Here is a 25,566-nt window from a genome sequence, read left to right on the forward strand (position 1 = left end):
TCTGTGCCATATTGTAGAAGTATATCAAGGGGCTTAACTGAACTCACTGTCCCAAATTTCGACGACATCGGACAATAAATGCCAATTTTGATTGGCCCAAAACCTTAAATCGAGAGAGCTGTACCCAAATCTGAACCGATCCAGGCCAAATTGATAAAAGATATCGAAGGGTCTAACACAACGCACTGCTTCAAATTTTGGCAAAATCGGATAATCGGATCGGATAATCGGATCGGTCTATATGGCAGCTATATCCAAATCTCGACCGATCTGGGCCAAATTGGAGAAGACTGCCGAAGAGCCTAACACAACTCACTGTCCCAAATTTCAGCAAAATCGGATAATAAACGTGGCTTTTATTGGCCTATGACCCTAAATCGGCCGATCGGTCTATATGGGGGCTATATCAAGATATAGTCCGATATAGCCCATCTTTGAACTTAACCTGCTTATGGACAAAAAAAATAATCTGTGCAAAGTTTCAGCTTAATATCTCCATTTTAAAGACTGTAGCGTGATTTCAACAGACAGACGGACATGTCTAGATTGTCTTAGATTTTTACGCTGATCAATAATGTATATACTTTATAGGGTCGGAAATGGATATTTCGATGTGTTGCAAACAGAATGACAAAATGAATATGCCACCATCCTTCGGTGGTGGGTATAAAAAATTAATTATAAATATATGTAAAAAAAAACAACAAAAATTTAATAATAAAAATTATATTGAAAGATTTTTAGGTATTACACGTGATGAAATGTATCAGTCAGACAAAGGACAAGTAAAAGCGTGCTAAGTTCGGCCGGGACGAATCTTGAAAAACCACCACCATGGATTCTGCTAAAATTTTATACAAAATAAATTAAGTTGAAGGGCATAATTTTATGGTTTTTTGGACCGTACTTGGCGCACTTGTTGGAAGTCAAAACTGAACACCGCATGCAAAATTTCAGTCAAATCGGACAAAAATTGCGGCTTGTAAGGACTCAAGAAGCCAAATCGAGAGATCGGTATATATGGGAGCTATATCAGGTTATTGACCGAATTGAACCGTACTTGGCACACTTTTTCAAAGTCATAACAAAACATGTTCCATCCTAATTTTCATTCAAATCGGATAAAAATTGCGGCTTTTAAGGGCTCAAGAATTCAAATCGGGAGATCGGTTTATATGGGAGCTATATCTAAATTTGAACCGATATGGCCCATTTGCATTCTCCAAGGACATACATAAAAACTAAGTATCTGTGCAAAATTTTAAGCGACTAACTTAACGAGTTCGACCGCTATCGTGATTTCGACAGACGGACGGACGGTGGACGTGGCTAGTTCCTCTTAGAACGTCAAGACGATCACGAATATATACTTTATGGGGTCTTAGACGAATATTTCAAGAGCTACAAACGGTGTGCCTAGATTAGTAAACAAGTAAAGGCGTGCTAAGTTCGGCGGAAGCCAAATATTTGGAACCCACCACCATGGATTCTGTTATAATATGGAAGCTACATCTAGTTATAGACCGAATTGATCCGTACTTGGCGCAGTTGTTGAGAGTCATAACAGAACACTATGTGCAAAATTTCAGCCATATGGATACAAATCGCGTCTTGTAAGGGCTCAAGAAGTCATATCGGGAGATCGGTTTATATGGGAGCTATATCAGATTATTGACCGCTTTCAGCCAAATCAGACAAAAATTGCGTGTTCCAGAGGCTTGGGAGATCGGTTTATATTGGATATATATCTAAATCAGAACCGATATGACCCTTTTGCAAACAACCTACATCAATATGAATTATCTGTGCAAAATTGCATGCGATTAGATCTATGCGTTCGACCGCTATCGAGATTTCGACAGCCATGGCTAGTTCAAATCAAAATTTCGAGACGATTAAGAATATACATTCTTTATGGGGTCTTAAACGAATATTTCTAGGAGTTATAAACGGAATGACTAGATTAGTATACCCCCATCCTATGGTATTGGGTATAAAACATACATCATTTACAAGTCTTTAACAAAAAACAAGTAAAAGCGTGCTAAGTTCGGCCGGGCCGAATCTTACATACCCTCCACCATGGATCGCATTTGTCGAGTTCTTCTCTCGGCATCTCTTCTTAGGCAAAAAAGGATATAAGAAAAGATTTGCTCTGCTATTATTATTTTATTACATGTTGGAGACCTGTGTAAAATGTCAGCCAATTCGAATAAGAATTGCGCCCTTTGGGGGCTCAAGAAGTAAAATAGAGAGATCGATTTATATGGGAGCTGTATCGGGCTATAGACCGATTCAGATCATAATAAACACGTATGTTGATGGTCATGAGAGGATCCGTGTACATAATTTCAGGCAAATCGGATAATAATTGCGACCTCTAGAAGCTCAAGAAGTCAAGATCCCAGATCGGTTTATATGGCAGCTATATCAGGTTACGGACCGATTTAAACCATACTTGGCACAGTTGTTGGATATCATAACAAAACACGTCGTGCAAAATTTCATTCCAATCGGATCAGAATTGCGCACACTAGAGGCTCAAGAAGTCAAGACCCAAGATCGGTTTATATGGCAGCTATATCAGGTTAAGGACCGATTTGAACTATACTTGGCACAGTTGTTGGATAAAGTGGATAACGGAAAATGGGGTAGGATCTGCCAGCCCGCCCGAAGGGCGTCTGCTATAAATTACTCGATTTCTTTTACTTCTCCCTTGTTTCATTTTATTAAGAAAAAAAAGCTACAGTTTATTGCAAGAATCTTCTTCGAATTGCGGAATGCTGGAAAATTTTCGAAATTCGAAAAAATTAAGGAGTTACAGCGTTTTTGGTCTTGAAAACGACCTTGAATTTTTACGCCCAAAAAAATTTGGTTTTAGCAATAAAAAACATAGGAGTTGCACTAATCCGAATTTTTTGCCATTATCTTCAATACTGTATACTCAACTCGAAAATTTTTTTCGCATCAAAAATTGCAAATTTTCATAAGGGGTTAGCCTTTGCTAAAAAAATGCAAAAAAATAAAATGTGAAATTTTAAGTAATTTTGTTAATTGTTCGAATCTTCTTCGAATTTCGAGTTGCGGAATGCTGGAAAATTTTCGAAATTCGAAAAAATTAAGGAGTTACAGCGTTTTTGGTCTTGAAAACGACCTTGAATTTTTACGCCCAAAAAAATTTGGTTTTAGCAATGTTTTTCACAGAAAACTTTACAGTATTGCTTCATCCAGCACCTCTACGGAAAGAGTTTTTCCTCTCGAATCCAACGGTGTCTGAAGTGAATTGTGAAGATTGCAAAACTAATGAAGTTACAGCACTTGCAAACTCACGTTGGTTTTTTTGGATTTTCTGAATATGAATTATGCGTTTTTGACGCAATACTGTATAGTTTTTAAGGAAACTGAAAAGAGTATTGCTTCGTCCAGCACCATTACGGAAAGAGATTTTCTTCACGAATCCAACGGTGTCCTCAGAATTTTGAAATTCGCAAAACTAAAGATGTTACAGCAATTTCAAACTCACCTTGATTTTTGTAGTATTTTTCGGATATTAATTATGCGATTTTGGGCTTGTTTTTTGAAGAAAAAACATAGGAGTTGCACTAATCTGAATTTTTTGCCATTATCTTCAATACTGTATACTCAACTCGAAAATTTTTTTCGCATCAAAAATTGCAAATTTTCATAAGGGGTTAGCCTTTGCTAAAAAAATGCAAAAAAAATAAAATGTGAAATTTTAAGTAATTTTGTTAATTGATCGAATCTTCATCGAATTTCGAATTGAGGAATGCTGGAAAATTTTCGAAATTCGAAAAAATTAAGGAGTTACAGCGTTTTTGGTCTTGAAAACGACCTTGAATTTCTACGCCCAAAAAAATTTGGTTTTAGCAATGTTTTTCACAGAAAACTTTACAGTATTGCTTCATCCAGCACCTCTACGGAAAGAGTTTTTCCTCTCGAATCCAACGGTGAAGATTGCAAAACTAATGAAGTTACAGCACTTGCAAACTCATGTTGGTTTTTTTGTATTTTCTGGATATGAATTATGCGTTTTTGACGCAATACTGTATAGTGTTTAAGGAAACTGAAAAGAGTGTTGCTTCGTCCAGCACCATTACGGAAAGAGATTTTTCGAAAATTTTGTTCGCATCAAAAATTGCAAATTTTCATAAGGGGTTAGCCTTTGCGAAAAAAATGCAAAAAAAATAAAATGTGAAATTTTAAGTAATTTTGTTAATTGTTCGAATCTTCTTCGAATTTCGAATTGCGGAATGCTGGAAAATTTTCGAAATTCGAAAAAATTAAGGAGTTACAGCGTTTTTGGTGTTGAAAATGACCTTGAATTTTTACGCCCAAAAAAATTTGGTTTTAGCAATGTTTTTCACAGAAAACTTTACAGTATTGCTACATCCAGCACCTCTAGGGAAAAAGATTTTCTGCACAAAGATTTTCTTAAGGAAGTTATAACAATTTCTAACTCTCGTCGATTTTTTGTTTTTTCATTATATGGTGTCATTTATTGTTTTACATATATATACGGTTTAATTTTTCTTTCACTTATACTTCTATAAATCTTAACTCTTTTAAATGTTTTACATTTCATTTTAATTTCTTTCATATCATGCTTATTATTTATTTTTATATAAATAGGCATAAATAAAGTGGGAGATTGCCATATACCAACTCTAATGGTGGAAGGGCCTCGTTTCGATTTTAAATTTTTTGTTTTGTTACATGGTGACACAAAATGTATTATGTAAATATTTCTTAGTAAAAAAATTAAAAAACAATACACTAAAATTTTAAAAACATGCATTTTGTGGTATTGAAAAAATTACCATAATATTCTTTACAATATCAACTTGTGTTTAGAAAAATAAAAAAAATACTAAGCTGCAACACAAAGAGTATGTGTGATAGGGGCAAGTCAATTCAATTGATCGTTTTGGTGTTGAATCTGATCAGGAGCAGGGACAGGGCTTAAGGAAAGGCACTACGAAACTAAAAGGGTGTTTATTTTTTTTTTTTTGTAAGATTTGGGTATCACTTTCTTTAATTAATAATTAGATTTTAGAAACTTAAAAATAATATTTGGTGCGATTGTATTAATATTTTTTGTTTTTTTTGTAAAAAATATAATAATAAAAATGTTTAAAGCTACCAACTGGGTTTGTCTTTTACATAAAGGAGTGTTGTTTTTTTTTATAAAAATAAACAGCTAAGCAAAATTTTTTTTTTTAATTTTTTAAAAACTCTGGAATGTAAAAAGATTTAGAAAAAACTTATTTTAAGAGCTGTCAAATTTACAACCCTTTTGTTGTATTTTGTCTTGTGTTAAGACGGTATGATTTCACAGTAAAGACTTCTGCAACGCAACATATCTTCAGTTTTAATGAAAGAAAAAAGATTTAAAAAAATCCGAATGCATTTTAAGTAAACTATCGAAGAGTTCTGAGATTTTCAGAAAAGTTTTAGTTAAAATTAATTTCCAGAATAATCGACAGAAATAAAATTTGCCGAAAATTTTCTATAGAAATATAGCATTATAACAATTTTAGAGCTAAATAATAATAAATTTTCTCTAAAAATGTTCAGAAAATTGTCAACACAAAAAAATTTTAACAGTAAAAAAAAGGAAAAAAAAATTGTCCCGACTGAACTTTGGATACCCACCACCTCGTATATATAAGCCACCTTTCGTCATAATTCGGTGAAAAATTCATAATTTATGCACTCATAGCAGCTATGTCGAAATATGTTGCGATTTTGACCAAATTCGACACGGACATTGAGTGGTCTAATCAACACAAGTGACTGTTTAATTTTGTTTCAATATTGGTCGTTTTGGCAGCTATATCCAAATATAGACCGATCTGAACCATATAGGACGAGGATGTCAAAAATCCTAGCATAAGTGACTGTGTCAAATTTCAGCGAAATCGCATAACAAATGCTTCTTTTATGGGGCCAAGACCTTAAATCGAGAGAACGGTCTATATGGCAGCTATATCCAAATCTGCACCGATCTGGGTCGTCTTCAAGAAGGATATCGAGGAGCCTAACACAACTCACTGTCCTAAATTGGACAAAAAATGCGCTTTTAATGGGTCCAAGACCTTAAACCGAGAGATTGGTCTATATGGTAGCTATATCGAAATGTGGACCGATCTGGGCCGTCTTCAAGAAGGATATCTAGGGGCCTAACACAACTCTCTGTCGTAAATTTTAGCGAAATTGTACAGAAAATGCGCCTTTTATTGGTCCAAAACCTTAAATCGAGAGATCGGTCTATATGGCAGCTATATCCAAATATAGACCGATCTGAACCATATAGGACGAGGATGTCAAAAAGCCTAACATCTGTCTCAAATTTCAGCAAAATCGGATAATGAATGCGCCTTTTATGGGGCCTAGATATCGATGGGCCTAACACAAATCACTGTCCTAAATTTCAGCGAAATTGGACAAAAAGTGCGCCTTTTATGGGTCCAAGACCTTAAATCGAGAAATCAGTGTATATGGCAGCAATATCTAAATCTCAACTGATCTGGGCCAAATTGAAGAAGGATGACGAATAGCCATAACTCACTGTCTCAAATTTCAGCAAAATCGGATAATGAATGCGCCTTTTGTGGAGCCAAGACTCACAGCTATATTCAAATCTGGACCAATCTGGGCCAAATCGAAAATAGATGTCGAAGGGCTTAACACAACTCACTGTCTCAAATTTCAGCTAAATCGGACAATAAATGCGCCTTATATGTGCCCAAGACCTCAAATTGGGAGATCGGTCTATATGGCAGCCATATCCAAATCTGGATCGATCTGAGCCAAACTGAAGAAGGAAATCGGGTGGCCTAACAAAACTCACTGTCTCACTGGCTTTTATGGGTCTACGATAAAAATATAAACTTTATAAGAAATTATTCCATTAAAAGTTTCGACCGTGATATTCTACCACCAGCTGAAGTCTAATCCGTGTCAGGCAGACTGGCTTCCTGCCTCAGTTAAAGTATAATTTGGGGGCAAGGCGGATTTAAAAAGTTGCTCTCACGGGAACAGCTGTTAACAGGCGGCCAGGTGTGACGGTATTAAGATGACAGATTTTTGTTTACATTCTCTTTGTTGGTGTCTTTTTTCTCGCATATTCTCTGCTCATGTACGCACACGTATACACAAATGTCTTTGTGTGTGTTGCCAACACGTCGATCAGCTTGATGACAACATGGCGGATTGCACCATATGATTTTTGGTTCTTGTACAAATGAGACCACCTTTAATTGTTTCGCCATGATTTGGGGGGGATAGCCAACTTTATTAGCCTTTTGGAATATAACAACGGGCCACCGTAGAGCACAAGTTAGCATAACCGCCTATGGCGATAAAATTCTAGGCTCGAATCCTGGCCATAATACAAGAAATTGTATCCTCTCACTTTGTTGGCGACATATAAGGTTTTTGTTGTTGTTATAGCAGTGTGTTGTGTTGTTCTATCTATCGTCTGCTTAATTCTGTTGACCATCCCCAAATCCAGGAACTATGTGGCTAAGGTGGGATGTGTCCAGCGGGATCTGGGTGTGAGTCGAGTGGGTCTGACTGGGCAGTAAAACAGGTGTCGAGTATAGTGTGGTGGTCGAGGCGACGATAGGAAACCTGGAAGGAAGGGATATTCTCTAACAGATGGCGCTGCTACAATGTTTCATATCTTCTTAAGATGTGATATGGCTTCAATTCCTTATGCTATAACTTTTATTGGGAGTGTATTATGATTTGGGTAATAAAAAGAAGCACTTTTAGTTAAAACTGAAGATAAGTTGCTTTACATCGAAATGTTTTTACCCTACTTCTTTCGGAATGTTAAGCTGCCAAATTTTATACTTTTGATATTTTGGTTGAAAACGACTACCTGTTAGACATTGCATTCCATTTTCCCACAAAATATCTTCTATTGTCAATAATTATGCGTATTTGTTTTCTTTTGAGTTGTGGAATATCATAATAAATGGTAAATGGGCATTGTGAAAATTGCCCTTAGACTTTTTAACCCATCACACAAAGGTCTAAAACTGAAATTTATGGGGCCAACAAGGGTATATACTTACAAGTGGGATCCAGTTTTGCATTCAATAGGTCCAGAAACTGTAACTGTTATCGGGCAAGGACTCGAACTTGTAAAATGGTTTCAAAATACAACAGCTAAAAAGGATTGAAAAGTTCAGGGCGGCCTACAAAATTGATTGACAATGGTTTTATGGGCCACATGTACATCTCTGGGGCTATGTCTAGGTTGAATGGATAGCCCTTAGTGGGATCCAGCATTGAATTCACAACAGTTGAAAAGTGTTTGTAACTTCGGGATGACTTGCAATATTGATTGACAATGGCTTTATAGGCCACATATGCATCTCTGGGGCTATGTCTAGGTTGAATGGATAGCCCTTCGTGGGATCCACTATTGAATTCAATGGGCCCAGAAACAGTAACTGCTTTCGGGCAAGGACTCGAACTTGCAAAATGGTTTCAAAACACAACAGTTGAAAAGGTTTTAAAGTTCAGAGTGGCCTGCAAAATTGATTGACAATGGCTTTATGGGCCACATGTGCATCTCAGAGGCTATGTCTAGGTTGAATGGATAGACCTTCATAAAGTTTAAATCACTCGGAGGCTAGTTAGCCCATTATAATACCCTGGCGAGAAAAGAGGAGTGGGCGTGGAAGTGGTGTGCAGCTCTAAATAATCGGTTATATTTTTTTTTCGAAACATCCGAACCATGCAATGCATTGCATTACATCAGTCACGTTAATCGCGAGATTTCACTTCAAAGAAATCTTGTTACGAATATTATAGAATGGTCCACGTTAAGTTATCCTAAAAAGCCGCCTTATAGACTTCATCGTTTTGTATGGCCCATAAAGAACTTCTTTCCTTTAATGGAAGTCATAAACTTCTGCCCCTTGAATTTCAATTCTAGACCATTGTGCTTAGCTAAAACTCTTAATGGGAGCCTGTATAGGCTAAAGAGATTCTTTGAAGGAGAAATATTTCACCATATGCCTCCTTATTATTTCCGCTACTTAGATTTTGTACTAATATCTTACACGAACCTATTTGGAATGTTTTTTTTTTCTGTCAGCATCATCAAATCGTTTCGATTTTGGAATGTATGTATGTATAATAGTGGTGGTGGTGGTGGTAGTTTTCATGTGATGTCTTAATTTACAACCAATTTCTTTTTAGAATTTTGCTTGGGGTTTTCCTTTCTCACATCACCTTATGATCTCTTTAAAGTTGAAATTGTGTTAAGGACTGGCCTTTCTGTTGTTTTTTACCCACTCTTCGCGGTGAAGAAATATTCATAGATTCATCATCCGAATCGGAGGCTTGAAAACCTGAAGCTGAGGTACTAGCCGTACTACCACCACCTGTGCAACAAAAACGATTATGGGCCAACTTGATGGTTTTCGTTAGATCGATGGTATCATTTTGTTTAAGCTCAATCTCTGCAATACGTTCCATGTGTTTCCATTGGCGTACGGCCAATACAAAGGCATCGGTAACATTGGTGGCTGTTTTTGAAGATGTCTCAATTTGGCTGTTGATGGTATTTTGATCGCACCATTGTTTAACTTCGTCGAAGGGCACCTGACGGCAATGATGGGCCATATCGTTCTGCAAAAAAAAAGCAGTATCAAAATTATTGTTTTATGTCTTATGGAAGTATTAAACCTTAGCCTCCTACCTTATTGCCAACCACTATGAAGGGAAATTTGTCAGGCTTAACATCAGCATAGTTAACAAATTCTTGGCGCCACTGTTTCAAACCCCGAAAACTATCATAATCATCAATGGCATAGCATAGTAGACAAACATCTGAACCTCTGTAGAAAGGGGTGCGTAGAGCACGAAAACGTTCCTGGCCAGCAGTGTCCCAAATCTGAAAGAAATAAAAAGAACAATTGGCAAAATGCATACAAAAATGTAGACTTCATTCTCCCAAATACCAACTGTTTTCCTCACTATTCACGACTCAAGCATGCAGTTCAGCTTTCCCTTCCCATTTATTTACTAAAGATTACTACATTTAACATTAATTAATGAATTATTCATTATCCATTTGGCATGACAAATAAATTTTACTAAATGAATTTAATATCAACTGATAAATAAAATAATCATATGACCATTGTGATACATGCTCCTACATTCAAGGGTTTTGTAATTAACCAACTAAACTATTGGGTTGCCCAAAAAGTAATTGCGGATTTTTCATAAAGTCGGCGTTGACAAATTTTTTCACAGCTTGTGACTCTGTAATTGCATTCTTTCTTCTGTCAGTTATCAGCTGTTACTTTTAGCTTGCTTTAGAAAAAAAGTGTAAAAAAAGTATATTTGATTAAAGTTCATTCAAAGTTTTATTAAAAATGCATTTACTTTCTTTTAAAAAATCCGCAATTACTTTTTGGGCAACCCAATATTTTTATGTTGTATTACGTATTGAAAATTGACAGCACAAGGTTTAAACTAGTTACGATATCATCGTATGATACTACCTCCCGATAAGGCCATAGTGGCTACAAAAACTACCCGGTAGTGCCAATATCACGTGAACCATAATCTCTGCTAATACAGTGGGGGGTATATGTTGGTGTTATTCGTCGTCGTAGTTGTAGACACATTTTCATGTGGAGATGGCGATCCTCGTCAAGTTCCTGTAGATGAGTAAGCTCGTTCCGGTCCGAAGGACCTATCGCTGCGGGAACAGGGTGGCCATTGTCGCCTTGTCAATTGAGCATCATAGGCACTAAGCATTTGTGAAGGAGCCGATGCCTCCCGACCTCTCATTGAGACTGTCCGCTCGATACCGCTGATTGTCCGCGACTGCGGTTACAGCAACTGCGTATGGAGCATTCCACTATCCGCAACCTGTGGATGCGCCCGTTAGCTCGCAGCTAAGATTCTCGTGACAGCAATAAACACCATACAGATCGGACCTCAATGATCCAGACTGTGTGGTGCTCACAGATATCCCACGGGATAGCTGTGAGTGTAATTGTTTCGTCGATGCCGGTCGTGGTCCTTTAGGCTGCGTTCCTGCACAGAGTCATTGCCATTGGGTAATATTTCAGTCCATTCGGATAAGAATTGCGCCTTGTAGGGGCTCAAGAAGCATATTCGGGAGATCGGTTTATACGGGAGTTGTATCAGGCTATAGACCGATTAAGACCATATTGGACACGTATTTTGAAGGTCATGGGAGAAGCAGTTGTACAAAATTCTAGCCAAATCGGATAGGAATTGCGCCCTCTAGAGACTTTAGAAGTCAAGATCCCAGTTTATATGGCAGCTATAGCCGGTTATGTATCGATTTGAACCACATTTATCGCAGTTGTTGCAAGTCATAACAAAATACTTCATGCTAAACTTTAGCCAAATCGGATAAGAATTGCGCCCTGTAGTGGTTCAAGAAGTCAAGATCCAAGATCGGTTTATATGGCAGCTATATCAGGTTATAGACCGATTTGATACATATTTGGCACAGTTATTGGAAGTCATAACAAACAACTGCATGCTAAATTTCAGCCAAATCGGATAAGAATTCAGCCCTCCAGTGGTTCAAGAAGTCAAGATCCAAGATCGGTTTATATGGCAGCTATATCAGGTTTTAAACCGATTTTAACCATATTTGGCACAGTTATTGGAAGTCATAACAAACAACTTCGTACAAAATTTCAGCCAAATCGGATAAGAATTCAGCCCTCCAGTGGTTCAAGAAGTCAAGATCCAAGATCGGTATATGTGGTAGCTATATCAGGTTATGGACCAATTTACAATACCAACCGACCTACACTCATAAGAAGTATTTGTGCAAAATTTTAAGCAGCTAGCTTTACTCCTTCGAAAGTAAACGTGCTTTCGACAGACGGACGGACATGGCTAGATCGACTTCGATCAATCGTCATGACGATCAAGAATATATATACTTTACGGAGTTTTTAGACGCATATTTCGAGAGGTTACAAATGGAATGACGAAATTAGTATACCCCCCATTCTATGTTGGAGGGTATACAAATTGACCTACCCCGGCAAACCAGAGTAGTTATGCCTCGCTTGCGTTCCGACAACCTACATGATCTAGTGCTAGAGTTGCTATCAATATTTGCTCTGTAGGAATTGTGGCGGCTGCATTTGCCTGATCTACTCTGGTTTGCCCGCGAAAATCAATATTTTCATGTGCAATGGGAGGCGGTTGTTCTCCAAGGACTACATTCACCCGGTAGCTATTCACCGCATCTGTTACCATGTCTGCATGAATGTTGTCTAGACCCGCCTAATATGCCGCCTGATCTAGAGGTTCTCTCTTGTAGTGCTGAACCTCACGCTCAAGACCATGTATATTCGCTTTAAGCCTTATGCGCGGTAGATACCTGTTCACAAGATGATGTTTTGGATGGCCCCTGCGATAACAGCCCAGAAAGTATTGCTAAGACAGCATGTAGTTATGTCTTCGCACGGGTACGATCTTTGACTCCTAACGGAGGTAGTCCACGTGAGAACTGAGGAGACAACCCGTCGCAGTTCAAAGAGCGGCATTCTGACAAATCTAAATATTATTCTATTGCGGGTCACGTAGTTGACGAGACCACACTGACGCTTCATGACTTACCACAGACCACAGCTTTATACGTGGTCAACATGGTTTCTATGTCAGCGCCACAAGTGCTGCCGGCAAGTGACTTGACGACATTGATTCTACTTTTGACCTTAACGTAGATTGCAGTGGCATGTGAGGAGAATGTGTAAGAGCTCTCAAATGTAACGCCAAGTATTTTGATGGTCAGACTAGTCACTCGGTTGACCATCACATTCATTATTCATCATCAGAAAAATTTTCAACGGTGGTAATCCCTTCCTAATGCCGCGACATTTGTGAGGTACTTTGCTATGTAAAAACTTCTCCCGTTCGGACTTGGCTATTAAAAGGATACCCCCATCATTGAGCTTAAAATTGAATTGGACAGCACTCATTGATTTGTGAGAAGTTTGCCCCAGTTTCCTAATGGAATGTTCATAGGCAAATTTGCAATATCCATGCTGATACTCGACGAATGGAAATTCTTCAACGAGGCTTGGGAGGAGTAGTGTCTCAAGCGTCTTGACTACTGGTGAGAAAAGGAAGATCGGTTGGCACGACTCCCCCCTACTCGGGTCCTTTCCAGGCTTCAGTAGCAGGATAACTTTGCCATGTTCCAAACATTGGGTATTAAAAGAGTGTTCAAAGACAGTTTGAAGACAGTTGTAAGATTCTCGACTATAGGTAGATCCAGATTCTTCAGCATTAAATTCCGTTGGGGCGCAACGCTTTGGCGCCACGGATGGCATTTGTAACTTCACCCACTGTAAATTGTGATGGGTGCCCATTGGCTCCGAGACCATGGATACGACGAACGGCTGTCCTCCTGGCCTTGTCACTCTCGAGATGCTCAATAAAATTGACGATTAAAGTTCAACCAGTGAAGAGAACCAGGAAGAATCGAAGTCGGAATTCAACTATTGAGACGGAGTTGAGACCGCTTGCCCCGACTAGGAACCGCTCTCCGACTCCGGCTTAATACTCTGACTCCGACTTAGACTCGGAACTGGGGTCGGAGTCGAGGACTAGATTCCGCAGCGCTGGGTTGAACAACCTGGCGCATTTCTTCGGATCAATCACAGTTACGTCACCAAAAGTGACAGAGGCTCTGTCATCCCTTCTACCGGTGTTCGACAGTGAATTAACAGTAGACCACAGTTTGCCTTAATCGGTACCTAAGTAACATTGCTCCAAGTGTTTCAGCCACAAATTCCGCTAATTTTCGTACTACCCTGTTTATTTCCAGATTCAGGTCGCTGTTTCGGGGATTATCGGGGTCCGTGCCACGAATCCCACCACACTCGTCTGCAAGTACCACTGCCTGCGCGGGGAAATTTGGCCGCACTTGGGGTATTCGACCAGCTGGATAAAGCGAGCGGCTGCTGCGTTAATGATGTCTCGGAATTTCTCGCGGCAACTATCACATTCAAGGGGGATGTAAGTTCACTAAAACGGCGATTGGTGTACTCTCTGAAGCCGGCACAATCGGCCTTCTTAATAAACGTGATTAATAAAAGTCCGGTGCCCAGAGGTTATGAAGTCGGGTGGTCGGTCGATGGTGAAAATTTTGGGGAGGTGGTTTGATCCCAAAGAAATGACGGCTTGCCAGGATACGTCACGCAGAAGACCAGGGGATGCAATGGAAATGTATGGCGAGCTGCTACATCTCCTCGTAATCCTAGTGGGGGCATCCTCATTCACCGTGCAAAACATAGAGCCTTCAATCTGCTCTGCCAAAGCTATGCCCCGCTGGTTGTTACCTAGGGGAGAATGTCATGAAATGGAATGCACCTTAAAGTCTCCTAGAACCAGACGATTACGGCCAGACAATAGCCCATTTATGTCGGGCGTGGCCATTATCTAGGACACAGCTACCAACTGGCGGTATGTACACGTTATATAGCTCCGTCGCTAGCGCCAGGCGCAGGCAGGTGGGTCTATACTGAACAGAATGATGTATCACGAAGGCCAATCCCCAACTTCACTCCTCAAGCGATCCTTACGTAGCACACTGCATCCGTGACAAGAATGCAGGCTGCAGGTGTTGCTTAGTTTTGTCTCCTGGGTCGCTGCAATCAATATGTTCTTCCGACTCGTAGAATCTACTATCTCATCGATGTTGCCACGAAGACTTTTGCAATTCAATTGCTAGAATGATAAACTTCCCGGCACTGGCACGACAATATTGGGCTTGGTGTGCTGCTGTCGCGTATATTGCTGCTTGGGAGAGGTCGGAGGGTATTGTTCTAACCACATTTTCATGTGGAGGTGTCGATGCTCGCGGGAACAGGCTGGCCATTGGTTATTAAAAGGCGCCTATAACTCGCCTTGTCATATCGAGCATCATAGGCACTAAGTATTTGTGCAAGAGCCGGTGCCGCTCGACCTCTCACTGAGACTCTCCGCTTGATACCGCTGATTGTCCGCGACTGCCGTTACAGCTACTCTGTGTGCAGCATTCTACTATCCGCGCCCGGTAGCTCGCAGCTAAGCTTCTCGTGACAGTAATGAACACCACACAAATTGGACCTCAAAGTTCCGACCTGTGTGGTGCTCACTGCTATCCCGTGCCGGGGACCATATTTATATATGAGCCTTATATACCGATCTGACAATTTAGGGTTTTAAACCCATTTGTCGCATTTATTTTCGGATTTTGCAGAAATCTAAAACAGTGAGTTGTATCGAGCTTACCGACATACAAACTAAAACAGGTCTAGATAGGATCATACTGCCATATAGATCGATCTGCTGATTTAGGGTCTTAAGCCTATTAAAGCTTTATTTATTACCCAATTTCGCTGAAATTTATAACAGTGAGTTGGACTAGACCTCTCCTTGTTTGAACCGTATATGGTCCAGATTGTACTTTTTTAGATATAGCTGTCATATGGCCTAATCTGTTGATTTAAGGTCTTAAGCCCTTAAAAGACGCACTTATTACCCATTTTCGCAAGAATAAGTTGCTTCAAGCCTCTCGTTATCATACCAAAATATGGTCGATATTGGAATATTATTGCATATATTGGGTTGCCTAAAAAGTAATTGCGGATTTTTTAAAGAAAGTAAATGTATTTTTAATAAAACTTAGAATGAACTTTAATCAAATATATAATTGCCATTTTGTTCGATAACCTTTTGCCATCTTCCTGGCAAATTTATCTGCAAAAAACTGAACCAAGTGCGATTTTATAGCCTCATCATTGCCGAAAGTTTTACCATTTAAGGAGTTCTGCATAGATCGAAATAAATGGTAGTCTGATGGTGCAAGGTCAGGGCTATATGGTGGATGCATGAAAAGTTCCCAGCCAAGCTCACTCAGTTTTTGGTGGGTGACCAAAGATGTGTGCGGTCTAGCGTTGTCCTGGTGGAATATGACACCTTTATGATTGACCAATTCTGGTCGCTTCTCCTTGATGGCTGTATTCAATTTGCCCAATTGTTGACAGTAAACATCCGAATTAATCGTTTGGTTCCTTGGAAGCAGCTCAAAATATACCACACCCTTCCAATCCCACCAAACAGCATAACCTTCTTTTGGTGGATGTCAGCCTTTGAAGTGGTTTGAGCTGGTTCACCATGCTTGGACCATGATCGTTTTCGACTAACGTTGTTGTAAACAATCCATTTTTCATCTCCAGTTATGATTCGTTTTAAAAACGGATCGAATTCATTGCGTTTAAGGTGCATATCACAAGCGTTGATTCGGTTTGTTAAATGAATTTCTTTCAGTACATGTGGTACCCATATGAAAATTGACGCCAAACAAACAAATGTAAACAAAATTTCGCGCACTTTTTTTCTAAAGCAAGCTAAAAGTAACAGCTGATAACTGACAGAAGAAAGAATGCAATTACAGAGTCACAAGCCGTTGAAAAAATTTGTCAACGCCGACTATATTACTACTATATTACCGACAATTACTTTTTGGGCAACCCAATAGCTGTTATACAGACCGATCTACTAATTAAGGCACTTAACTTGACTGACTTGTATAAGAGTTTTCGGCACCTGAATCGGAAAGGAACATTATTGCAAATAGCTGTCATACAAACCGATCTACCAATTAAGGGACTTAACTTGACTGACTTGTGTTAGAGTTTTCGGCAACTGAAAAATGGTGCAGACCAGCTTATATTTGTGCATAACTATGGAGTGGTAGTAAAATTCAATGAAGAATATATACATGGTGGTGGGTATCCAATGTTCGGCACATCGAACTTAATACGTTTTTACTTGTTTCACATTGTTTGTAGGGAAATATCATCGATGATTGATGACGATGCATTTTTACATCCATGTTGACGCACCGTCAGGCTAAACTTAGAAATTAAAATATTTACAACTATCGATTTGGCACAATGTCTAATGGGTAATTTATCAAGCAAACTGCAGCTGGGTAGAATTTGAGAAAAAAAAATGTCGTAGTAAAATAGCTTAATTCCATAAAAGCTAAGTCCACAATTTTCCATATTTAAATTTTAAGCTTAAGCTTTGTGACTTTTTATTGACATCCTGTATTATTTGGAAATTTACCAAAAAAAATCAAAAAAAAAAACTCATTGGTTTTCAATATCGTTTTTTTACAACAAATTAATTTTCCTTTTAGTTTTGATTGATGAAAATTTAACAAATTGACTTAGTACATAAGGAATTGATGCGCCATCGATTTAGGCGATTTACACTTTAAAAGCACATTCTATAACAAATAACATACCAAGATAATTAGACAGAAGCCGGTAGACACACAAATGGGCAAACTTGTATAAACTTAAGTACGAGTACGTCACAGCAAACAATGGCAATGTATTGTCATCTCAACAATAGCGCTCTTGAATCATGACAAAATATCTCACGTTGTGAGATACAAAATAAAATAGGTATCGAATTTTTAAAATAGATATAACAAAGTCATTAAAAAAGCGACTTTATTTTAATGGAAATTCCAGTTTACAAAACTTGCATTTTTTATTAGAAAAATATAACGGTTTTGAAAATAAATTTTTGGATATAAGGAAATGCGAATGAAACGCATTTATGGGTAGGGTGTGCTTTTCATGTCTAAGGTTATTTCTAGCTATGTAAATGCCAAGATATATTTGTTTTTTATACCCACCACCGAAGGATGGGGGTATATTCATTTTGTCATTCTGTTTGCAACACATCGAAATATCCATTTCCGCCCCTATAAAGTATTGGGTTGCCCAAAAAGTAATTGCGGATTTTTCATATAGTCGGCGTTGACAGCTTGTGACTCTGTAATTGCATTCTTTCTTCTGTCAGTTATCAGCTGTTACTTTTAGCTTGCTTTAGAAAAAAAGTGTAAAAAAAGTATATTTGATTAAAGTTCATTCTAAGTTTTATTAAAAATGCATTTACTTTCTTTTAAAAAATCCGCAATTACTTTTTGGGCAACCCAATATATATATTGTCGATCAGCGTAAAAATCTAAAACGATCTAGCCATGTCCGTCCGTCTGTCCAACAGTCTTTAAAAATAGAGATATTGAGCGCTGAACTTGAGCACAGATTCTTTTTTGGTCCATAAGCAGGTTGCATTCGAAGATAGGCTATATCGGACTATATCTTGATATAGCCCCATATAGACCGATCCGCCGATTTAGGGTCTTAGGCCCATAAAAGCCATATTTATCATGCAATTTTGCTGAAAATTGGGACAGTGAGTTCTGTTAGGCCCTTCGATATACTTCTTCAATTTGTCTTAGATCGGTCCAGATTTGGATAGACCGATCCGCTGATTTAGGGTCTTAGGCCCATAAAAACCACATTTATTATCCGATTTTGCTGAAATTTGGGACAATGAGTTGTGTTAGGCCACTCGACATCCTTCTTCAATTTGGCTTAGATCGGTCCAGATTTGGATAAAGCTGTCATATAGACCGATCCGCTGATTTAGGGTCTTAGGCCCTTAAAAACCACATTTATTATCCGATTTTGCTGAAATTTGGGGCAATGAGTTTTGTTAGACCACTCGACATCCTTCTTCAATTTGGCCCAGATCGGTTCAGATGTGGATATAGCTGTCATATACACCAATCTCACGATCTAAGGCTTTGGGCCCATAGAAGGCGCATGTATTATCCGATGTCGTCGAAATTTGGGACCGTGAGTTGTGTTGGGCCCTTTGACATTCTTCTTCAATTTGGCTCAGATCGGTACAGATTTGGATATAGCTGCCATATAGACCGATCTCTCAATTTAAAATTTTGGGGTCATAAAAGGCGCATTTATTGTCCGAGTTCGCGGAAATTTGGGACAGCGAGTTGTGTTAGGCTCTCCGACATTTTTCTGCAACTTGGCCCAAATCGGTCCAGATTTCGATATAGCTGCCATATAGACCGATATCTCGATTTAAAGTCTTGGCCCCATAAAAGGCGCATTTATAATCCAATTGCACTGAAATTTGGTACAGTGACCTAGGGTAGGCTTTTCGACATCCGTGTCGTATATGGTCCAGATCGGTTTATTTTTAGATATAGCTACTAAAAAGATCAACATTTTGTTAAACATAATTAAACAATGATTTGTACTTTTTAGAATTTGGTCCAAATTTGAACATATTTTGATATAGCTGTAATGGGGCATAAGGTATGCCTTTTTCACCGGATTTTGTCGAAAGGTGGTTTACGTATATACCTGAGGTGGTGGGTATGCAAAGTTCGGCTCGACCAAACTCAACGCCTTTTTACTTGTTCTTATTGAAAATTCAAGCCCGAGGTCTTTTTATACTCTACACCACTACTGTGGTACAGAGTATTATAACTTAATACATTTGTTTGTAACACCCATAAGGAAGAGAGATAGACCATGATAAGTATACCGATCGACTCAGAATCACTTTCGGATTCGATTTAGCTATGTCCGTCTGTCTGTCTGTCTGTCCATGTTAATTTATGTACAAACTACAGATCGTAGTTTTCATCCGATCGTTTTCAAATTCGGTACAGGCATGTTTTCGGAAAAAATTAGTTGAGATTTGGATATAGCTTCCATATATATGTTTGTCAGATTTTGATTTTGATTTTGCAATAAAGTGCTCATTGGTTAACCGATTCTCCGATTCTAGAAATTCGCAGGAAAGATTTTTTTTATAACTCTAGACATTTTCACTTCTAGGGTCACTGCAAGCGCATTATGGACCAGTTGCATGCGGATTGTTTAATTACCCATCTAATAACAACCGCCGAGGTCCATCAAAATTGGTTCAGAGTTAGATATAGTTCCCACTTTGTACCTATAGTGCAGGTGCCTTTCCGACTTCGCCTTTCCTTACTGCGGTGAATGAGGTCCTGCCAAGTATAGTGTCTGTTCATTATCTGATATAGCTTCTATATACACCCATCTCGGATCTTGACTTTTTGGGCCTCGAGTGGACGTTATTATTATCCGATTTAGCTGAAACTTAGCTTGTAGTGCTTTGTTTTGACTTCCAACGGCTATGGTCTAAATCGGGTAATAACCGGATATAGCTCCCATATAAATCGATCTCCCAATTATACTTCATAAGCCTCTAGAGGGTAAAATTTTTATCCTAATTCTTCTATGACATCAAAATATTTGTCAAGTATGGTCTAAATCGGTGCATAGCCTGATATAACTCCAATAGCATAGCATTTCTTTTTCATTATCCTTTGTTTGCCTATAAACAGATTCCGGGCAAAGAACTTGACATATGCGATCAATGGTGAATCCAGCCGTTCAGCGTCAAAGGCGGACATGTTCAGCTCTGAGCTACAGTGGCCCTGGTATATTGAGGTTATATTGGGTTGCCCAAAAAGTAATTGGGGATTTTTTAAAAGAAAGTAAATGCATTTTTAATAAAACTTAGAATGAACTTTAATCAAATATACTTTTTTTTACACTTTTTTCTAAAGCAAGCTAAAAGTAACAGCTGATAACTGACAGAAGAAAGAATGCAATTACAGAGTCACAAGCTGTGAAAAAATTTGTCAACGCCGACTATATGAAAAATCCGCAACTACTTTTTGGGCAACCCAATATATAACTGTTACTACAGTTTCTACAGTTTCTTCAGACTTCAGACACAAGAATCTCATGGCAACCGGTTGTACCTACTGGATTGACCGGATGGAAGCCTTCATCAGCAAGGACTGCCGCCTCAGTGGAAAACACACTGCTACAACAAAAACAACAACAGGGGCACTAGCGTCAAGAATAGGTGCAGCAGGGTCATTGTTGTTGCTGTTATTGTAGAAGTGTGTTGTTCACTTAGGCGGCAGCCTTTGCCGATGATGGAACTCCATCGGGTCAATTCGGTACGAACAACCGGCTGCCTTGGGATTGGGGTCTTTGTTGTTTCAGCAGTGTATTGTACAACCGGCTGCAATGGGATTGAGTAGGATCTTTACTACAATGAATGTTGAACGGAGAAAATCATGCTTCTACCTCCAATTCGTATGCTAACCATGACATCTGTGTGCCTTGATTTATGGCCACTACATTTCTAATTGATAAACGTAAGGCGATCGGAGGTTATGAAGTCGGATGGCCGTTTAATGGATAGCATATTGAAAAGGTGGTACGAACTCTTTGAAATAAAAGGCTTTCGGGAGATTAATATCACTAGCGCCAGTCTCCCAAAAGCCTTTTATTTCAAAGAGTTCGTACCACCGTTCTAATATGCAATCCATAAAAGGCTTTTGGGAGACTAACTTCACTAGCGCCGCAATCCCATGGCAACCGGTTGTACGTACCGGATTGACCCGATAGTCCTTCATCGGCAAGGACTGCCGCCTCAGTGTACAACACACTGCTACAACAACAACAACTAGTACCAAGTGTATGGGTGATAGGTCTATGGTGTATCGTATAGCTGTTGTTATTGTTGTTGCCACATTTATGCGTGCGGAGGTAACGATACTTGCCCAGCTCCATAGGTGAGACATCTTTTTCTGGTATATAGGACCGATCGCCACGGGAATGTTGTGGCCATTGGTTATTTACCGCCAATAATAACTTGCCTTGTCATATCGACCCTCATAGGCACTAAACATTTAAGCAAGAGCTGATACATAACATAACAGCCGACTATAGTCTTTGGTGGACGATCACCACCCATCAGAGGCAATGAGAAAGACATGCCTTGAAAACCCAAACTCGCATCTCTCAAGACGATACGATCCTTGATTGCCACCCTGTATTCGAAACACGACCCCATGACACCAACCATCTTCTTAAATACCCTGAGAACCAAATAATCTAACTGCAGAATCAATATGTCCCGCTGCCGGGTCAGAATGAACATATAATGAGTCAATTACATACTAACAGCGAATGAAGCTACAGCAACAGCGTTGGAACCATAATCGTAGAAAGCACACCCCAGAAAAGTTGTAGCCCCTCCCAAAATTTTAAATTTGACCTTGTGTTCGACAAATTTTCTTATTTTCTAGTCCTAAGAACTACCTAAAATGTTCATTATATTACCTCCCCTAACACGCTCTTTCTTTGCTATCTCTTCAGGATCTTGGAACCGATACCAAGTCAAAATTATCGTCTAAAAACTACCTAAAATGTTTGGCCCTTTTCCTAGCTTTCTCTTCATAAGTAAACAAAGGCGTTTTCTGGAAGTGATTGAAAAAGAACTCAACCTTAACACATAAAACTTGTGTATACAAGCACTAAGCACCGCAAACACCTTACTTTACTTAAGAGAACACCATCACACCAAAATGCTTATTTATAAAGTAAATAATAAAAAAAACCCACCATTTTTGCAAAGTGATCTTTACATTCTAGTCAGTACCTTAGTTCTCAACTTACCTGCAGCGTATACTTTTCACCATCGACATCGATATCTTTGTTCATGAACTCTACACCAATGGTATGGAAATTATTTTCATCATAACGATTGGAGACAAAACGATTCATAAGGCATGATTTTCCAACGCCACCATCACCCAATATGACGACCTTAAGTAAAGTGGTTTTATTCGGGGGACGCATATTCGTCATGGTTCAGCTGTTTTTTTGTTTTGTTTGCTACAGCAAAATGGGAGTTGGTGGTAGTGGCCCTAGTAGCTAGGTATTCGCTGGTTTGCTACTTCTTTGCCCCAGTCGGAAACGATGGCAACAAAGACAGGCTAACTGACTGAAGACTGGGCAGCAACAACACAAACAACAGCAGGAGAAACAAAATAATTTGTAAAACAAAAAACTTGATCAAACAATCACTTTATTGTCTGTTGAGCGGGAGGGAAAGGGGTTATTAAACACTTGAGTTACACAAGAAATCTGAAATTTGGAAAATAAAACAAAATAAAATAACAACATTAAAAAGTTGCAATTATCTTTGCCACTCACCTCAATTAAACACAAGTTTGTATTTGTTTTTAAGTATTGCGTTGGCTTGTGTCCGTCCTCGCAGAGGGTAGCAGAAATTTGGTGAATACGATGATGAGTCTCTATGTTCAATTAACAAGTCCGCAAGCACTTCCCTCAGAATTGTTGCTTCTTTTTTGTGTTTGCTATTTTATTGACACAGCCTTCTGAGGATTTCTGATTTCTTGAGATACTACTTTTTGTTATTTTTATTTAATTTGTTTTTAATTGCCTTAGTTTTTCATTTAACGCTATCTTTTTCGGTATCTTTTCTTATCACCGTGGATTTTTTGCTATTTTTTTCATTGATTGTTTTTCCACCAACAACAAAACAAGTACGACCACGACGCAAAAACAACAAACAACCCGACTCAACCGCACAGCAAGAAATTCATTGAAGAATGAAAGCTTGACGGAAGATGTCAGCTGTTTTTGTTTTGCCCACCTTTGACAGTCGAGAGTATCGCCGAAGATGTCTCGTTTCGGTCGGACACACAACTGTGCAGTTTCTTTTGAAGTACGACCAAAACAAAGAGCGTATTAATAACAGGATTTTAATCTCTCTCAAAATTTGACAGCAAATGTCAAGCTTATAGGTGTTTTTGCATAGCAAAAATTAAAAACAAGGTTGAATTAAGAAATTTTTACATTCAAATAAAAAATTTGCTGAAATCGGTCCTATAAAGGAATTTGTGTTATTGATTAATATTTTTGTAATTTGGATTTATGATAAGCTCAAAAATACAATTAAACTTTTTACTGCTTTAATAAATTGTAGTGGATACGACTCTATATAATAGTTTGTAACAATGAGCGTATGTCGAATGATAGCAATCTCCAATGGTGAGATGTAAAAATGACGTAGGAGGTTGTTTTTTATACTGGCGAGGAAAAAATTTAATTTTGCTGTGCCAATAGACCATTTTTTCCAACAATGACAAATTTTGACGTTTATCAAAAATCAAAAGTAAACAAGATGTGCACACCACATAACAATACAGAAAAAAGCCAGAAAATAATAATTATTTGCGTAATGAATATTTTTCAAAAATTCTGTTTGGAGATATGGAGATTTTAATCAAGATACACATAGCCCATAAAGTCTGCGTTCACCTGACAAACTTTTATGATTGGTTAAAGAACACAAAATAAAATTATAAATCAAATCAACTCTTATACATATATATATATTTTTTTTCATATTCCTAACATTAAAAAACAAAAACAAAATTATAAGCTTCGTTAAGCACTTTCACTCTAGAGCGATTTAAATATGATAACAATTAAATATAAGCACCACAAAGTCTGCGTCCAGTAATTAAAAATTAACAAAAGAGTTATTTAAACACAAAATAAAAACATATTAACACATTACTAATATTTGGTAGGATAGCCACGTTGTTTTAAGACTGCACTTAGTCTATTTGGCATGGAGTTTACCAACTTCTCTGTTTCCTCCTATGTTATTTTCGCCCATTCTGCCTGCATGACACTTCGTAAGATCTCCTTGCTGGTTATAACATGCTGACGAAATTTTTTCTCCAATAGATCCCAAAGATGCTCAATGGTGTTATATAGTTGTTGTTGTTTTAGTAGTAGTGTGTGGTACACTGAGGCGGCAGCCCTTGCCGATGAAGGAATTCATCGGGTCAATCCGGTACATACAACCGGCTGCCATGGGATTGGTTGGTGTTATATAGTGTTGCTTTGGAGTGTTATATAGAAGCCAAAGCCTAACAACCTCCGATGTATGCTTTGGATCGTTATCTTGTTGGAACCAACATGTCGATGCTAACCCTAGTTTAGCAGCACTTGGTTTCAATTTTTTTTTTTTATATGGAGATAACCCCATTTATCCATTTTGGACTCAATAAATTCTAAGTGACCCACTCCACTAGCAGCCATACACCCCCACACCATAACTCCAAGGAAGCCATCGTATACTTAATAACACCATAAGACAACTAGGGGCCTTCAACAACCAATATGATTCCAAAGTTTCAACAAAAACAAAAAATATTAACTTCCGTAATAGGTTTGGTGCACGATGTCGTCTGTTATGGCTATAAACTGATATACAAAGTTTTGTAAAGATCGGATTCAACTTGTGGCTTTTACAGCTTTAAAATTTCATATCGGCTGAAAAATATTTATATGAATGCTATATCTAAATCTGGACCGATTTTGACGAAATATTGCACACATATTGAGGCGCGAAATAAAACAGCTTTTGCCAAATCTTGTTAAGATCGGATTAAACGTAGACCTTATGACCATACTCTTGTAACGAATGTAAACTATAAGCTCGTTCGAAATTGCACCTACTCCATGCAGCGGCTATAAATTTCCGTGAGATTTTTTTTTCTGTGTACGGAAGGATTATTTTAATATTTAGTAACGACATCTAACATACTTTCTTTGCTTTTAAAATTCAAATTAACGCCGTCTGTCGTACAAATGTACGTTTATATCTCATTATGGGGTTCTTGTCTAGGATATCAAAAGGTATGCAATGGGAATTACATAGCGCTGAGCTTTGATATAGCTATTTTGACGTGCGACTTATTGCACG

At 38.4% G+C, this 25,566-nt stretch overlaps 1 protein-coding gene across 1 annotated transcript; it reads right to left on the bottom strand.

Moving 5' to 3' along the window:
- Positions 1–5,012: 5,012 nt before the first annotated feature.
- On the bottom strand, positions 5,013–23,385 carry LOC106087537 (ras-related protein Rab-9A). The gene is made up of 4 exons (XM_013252594.2): positions 22,977–23,385; positions 22,437–22,907; positions 9,740–9,934; positions 5,013–9,669 (listed from the first exon to the last, which is right to left on the bottom strand). The coding sequence occupies exons 2-4, from the start codon at positions 22,626–22,628 to the stop codon at positions 9,283–9,285; spliced, it is 774 nt and encodes a 257-aa protein (XP_013108048.1). The 5' UTR covers positions 22,629–22,907; positions 22,977–23,385; the 3' UTR covers positions 5,013–9,282.
- Positions 23,386–25,566: the final 2,181 nt, after the last annotated feature.

Source organism: Stomoxys calcitrans, chromosome 3, assembly GCF_963082655.1.
Source record: "Stomoxys calcitrans chromosome 3, idStoCalc2.1, whole genome shotgun sequence".
Lineage (NCBI taxonomy): Eukaryota > Metazoa > Arthropoda > Insecta > Diptera > Muscidae > Stomoxys > Stomoxys calcitrans.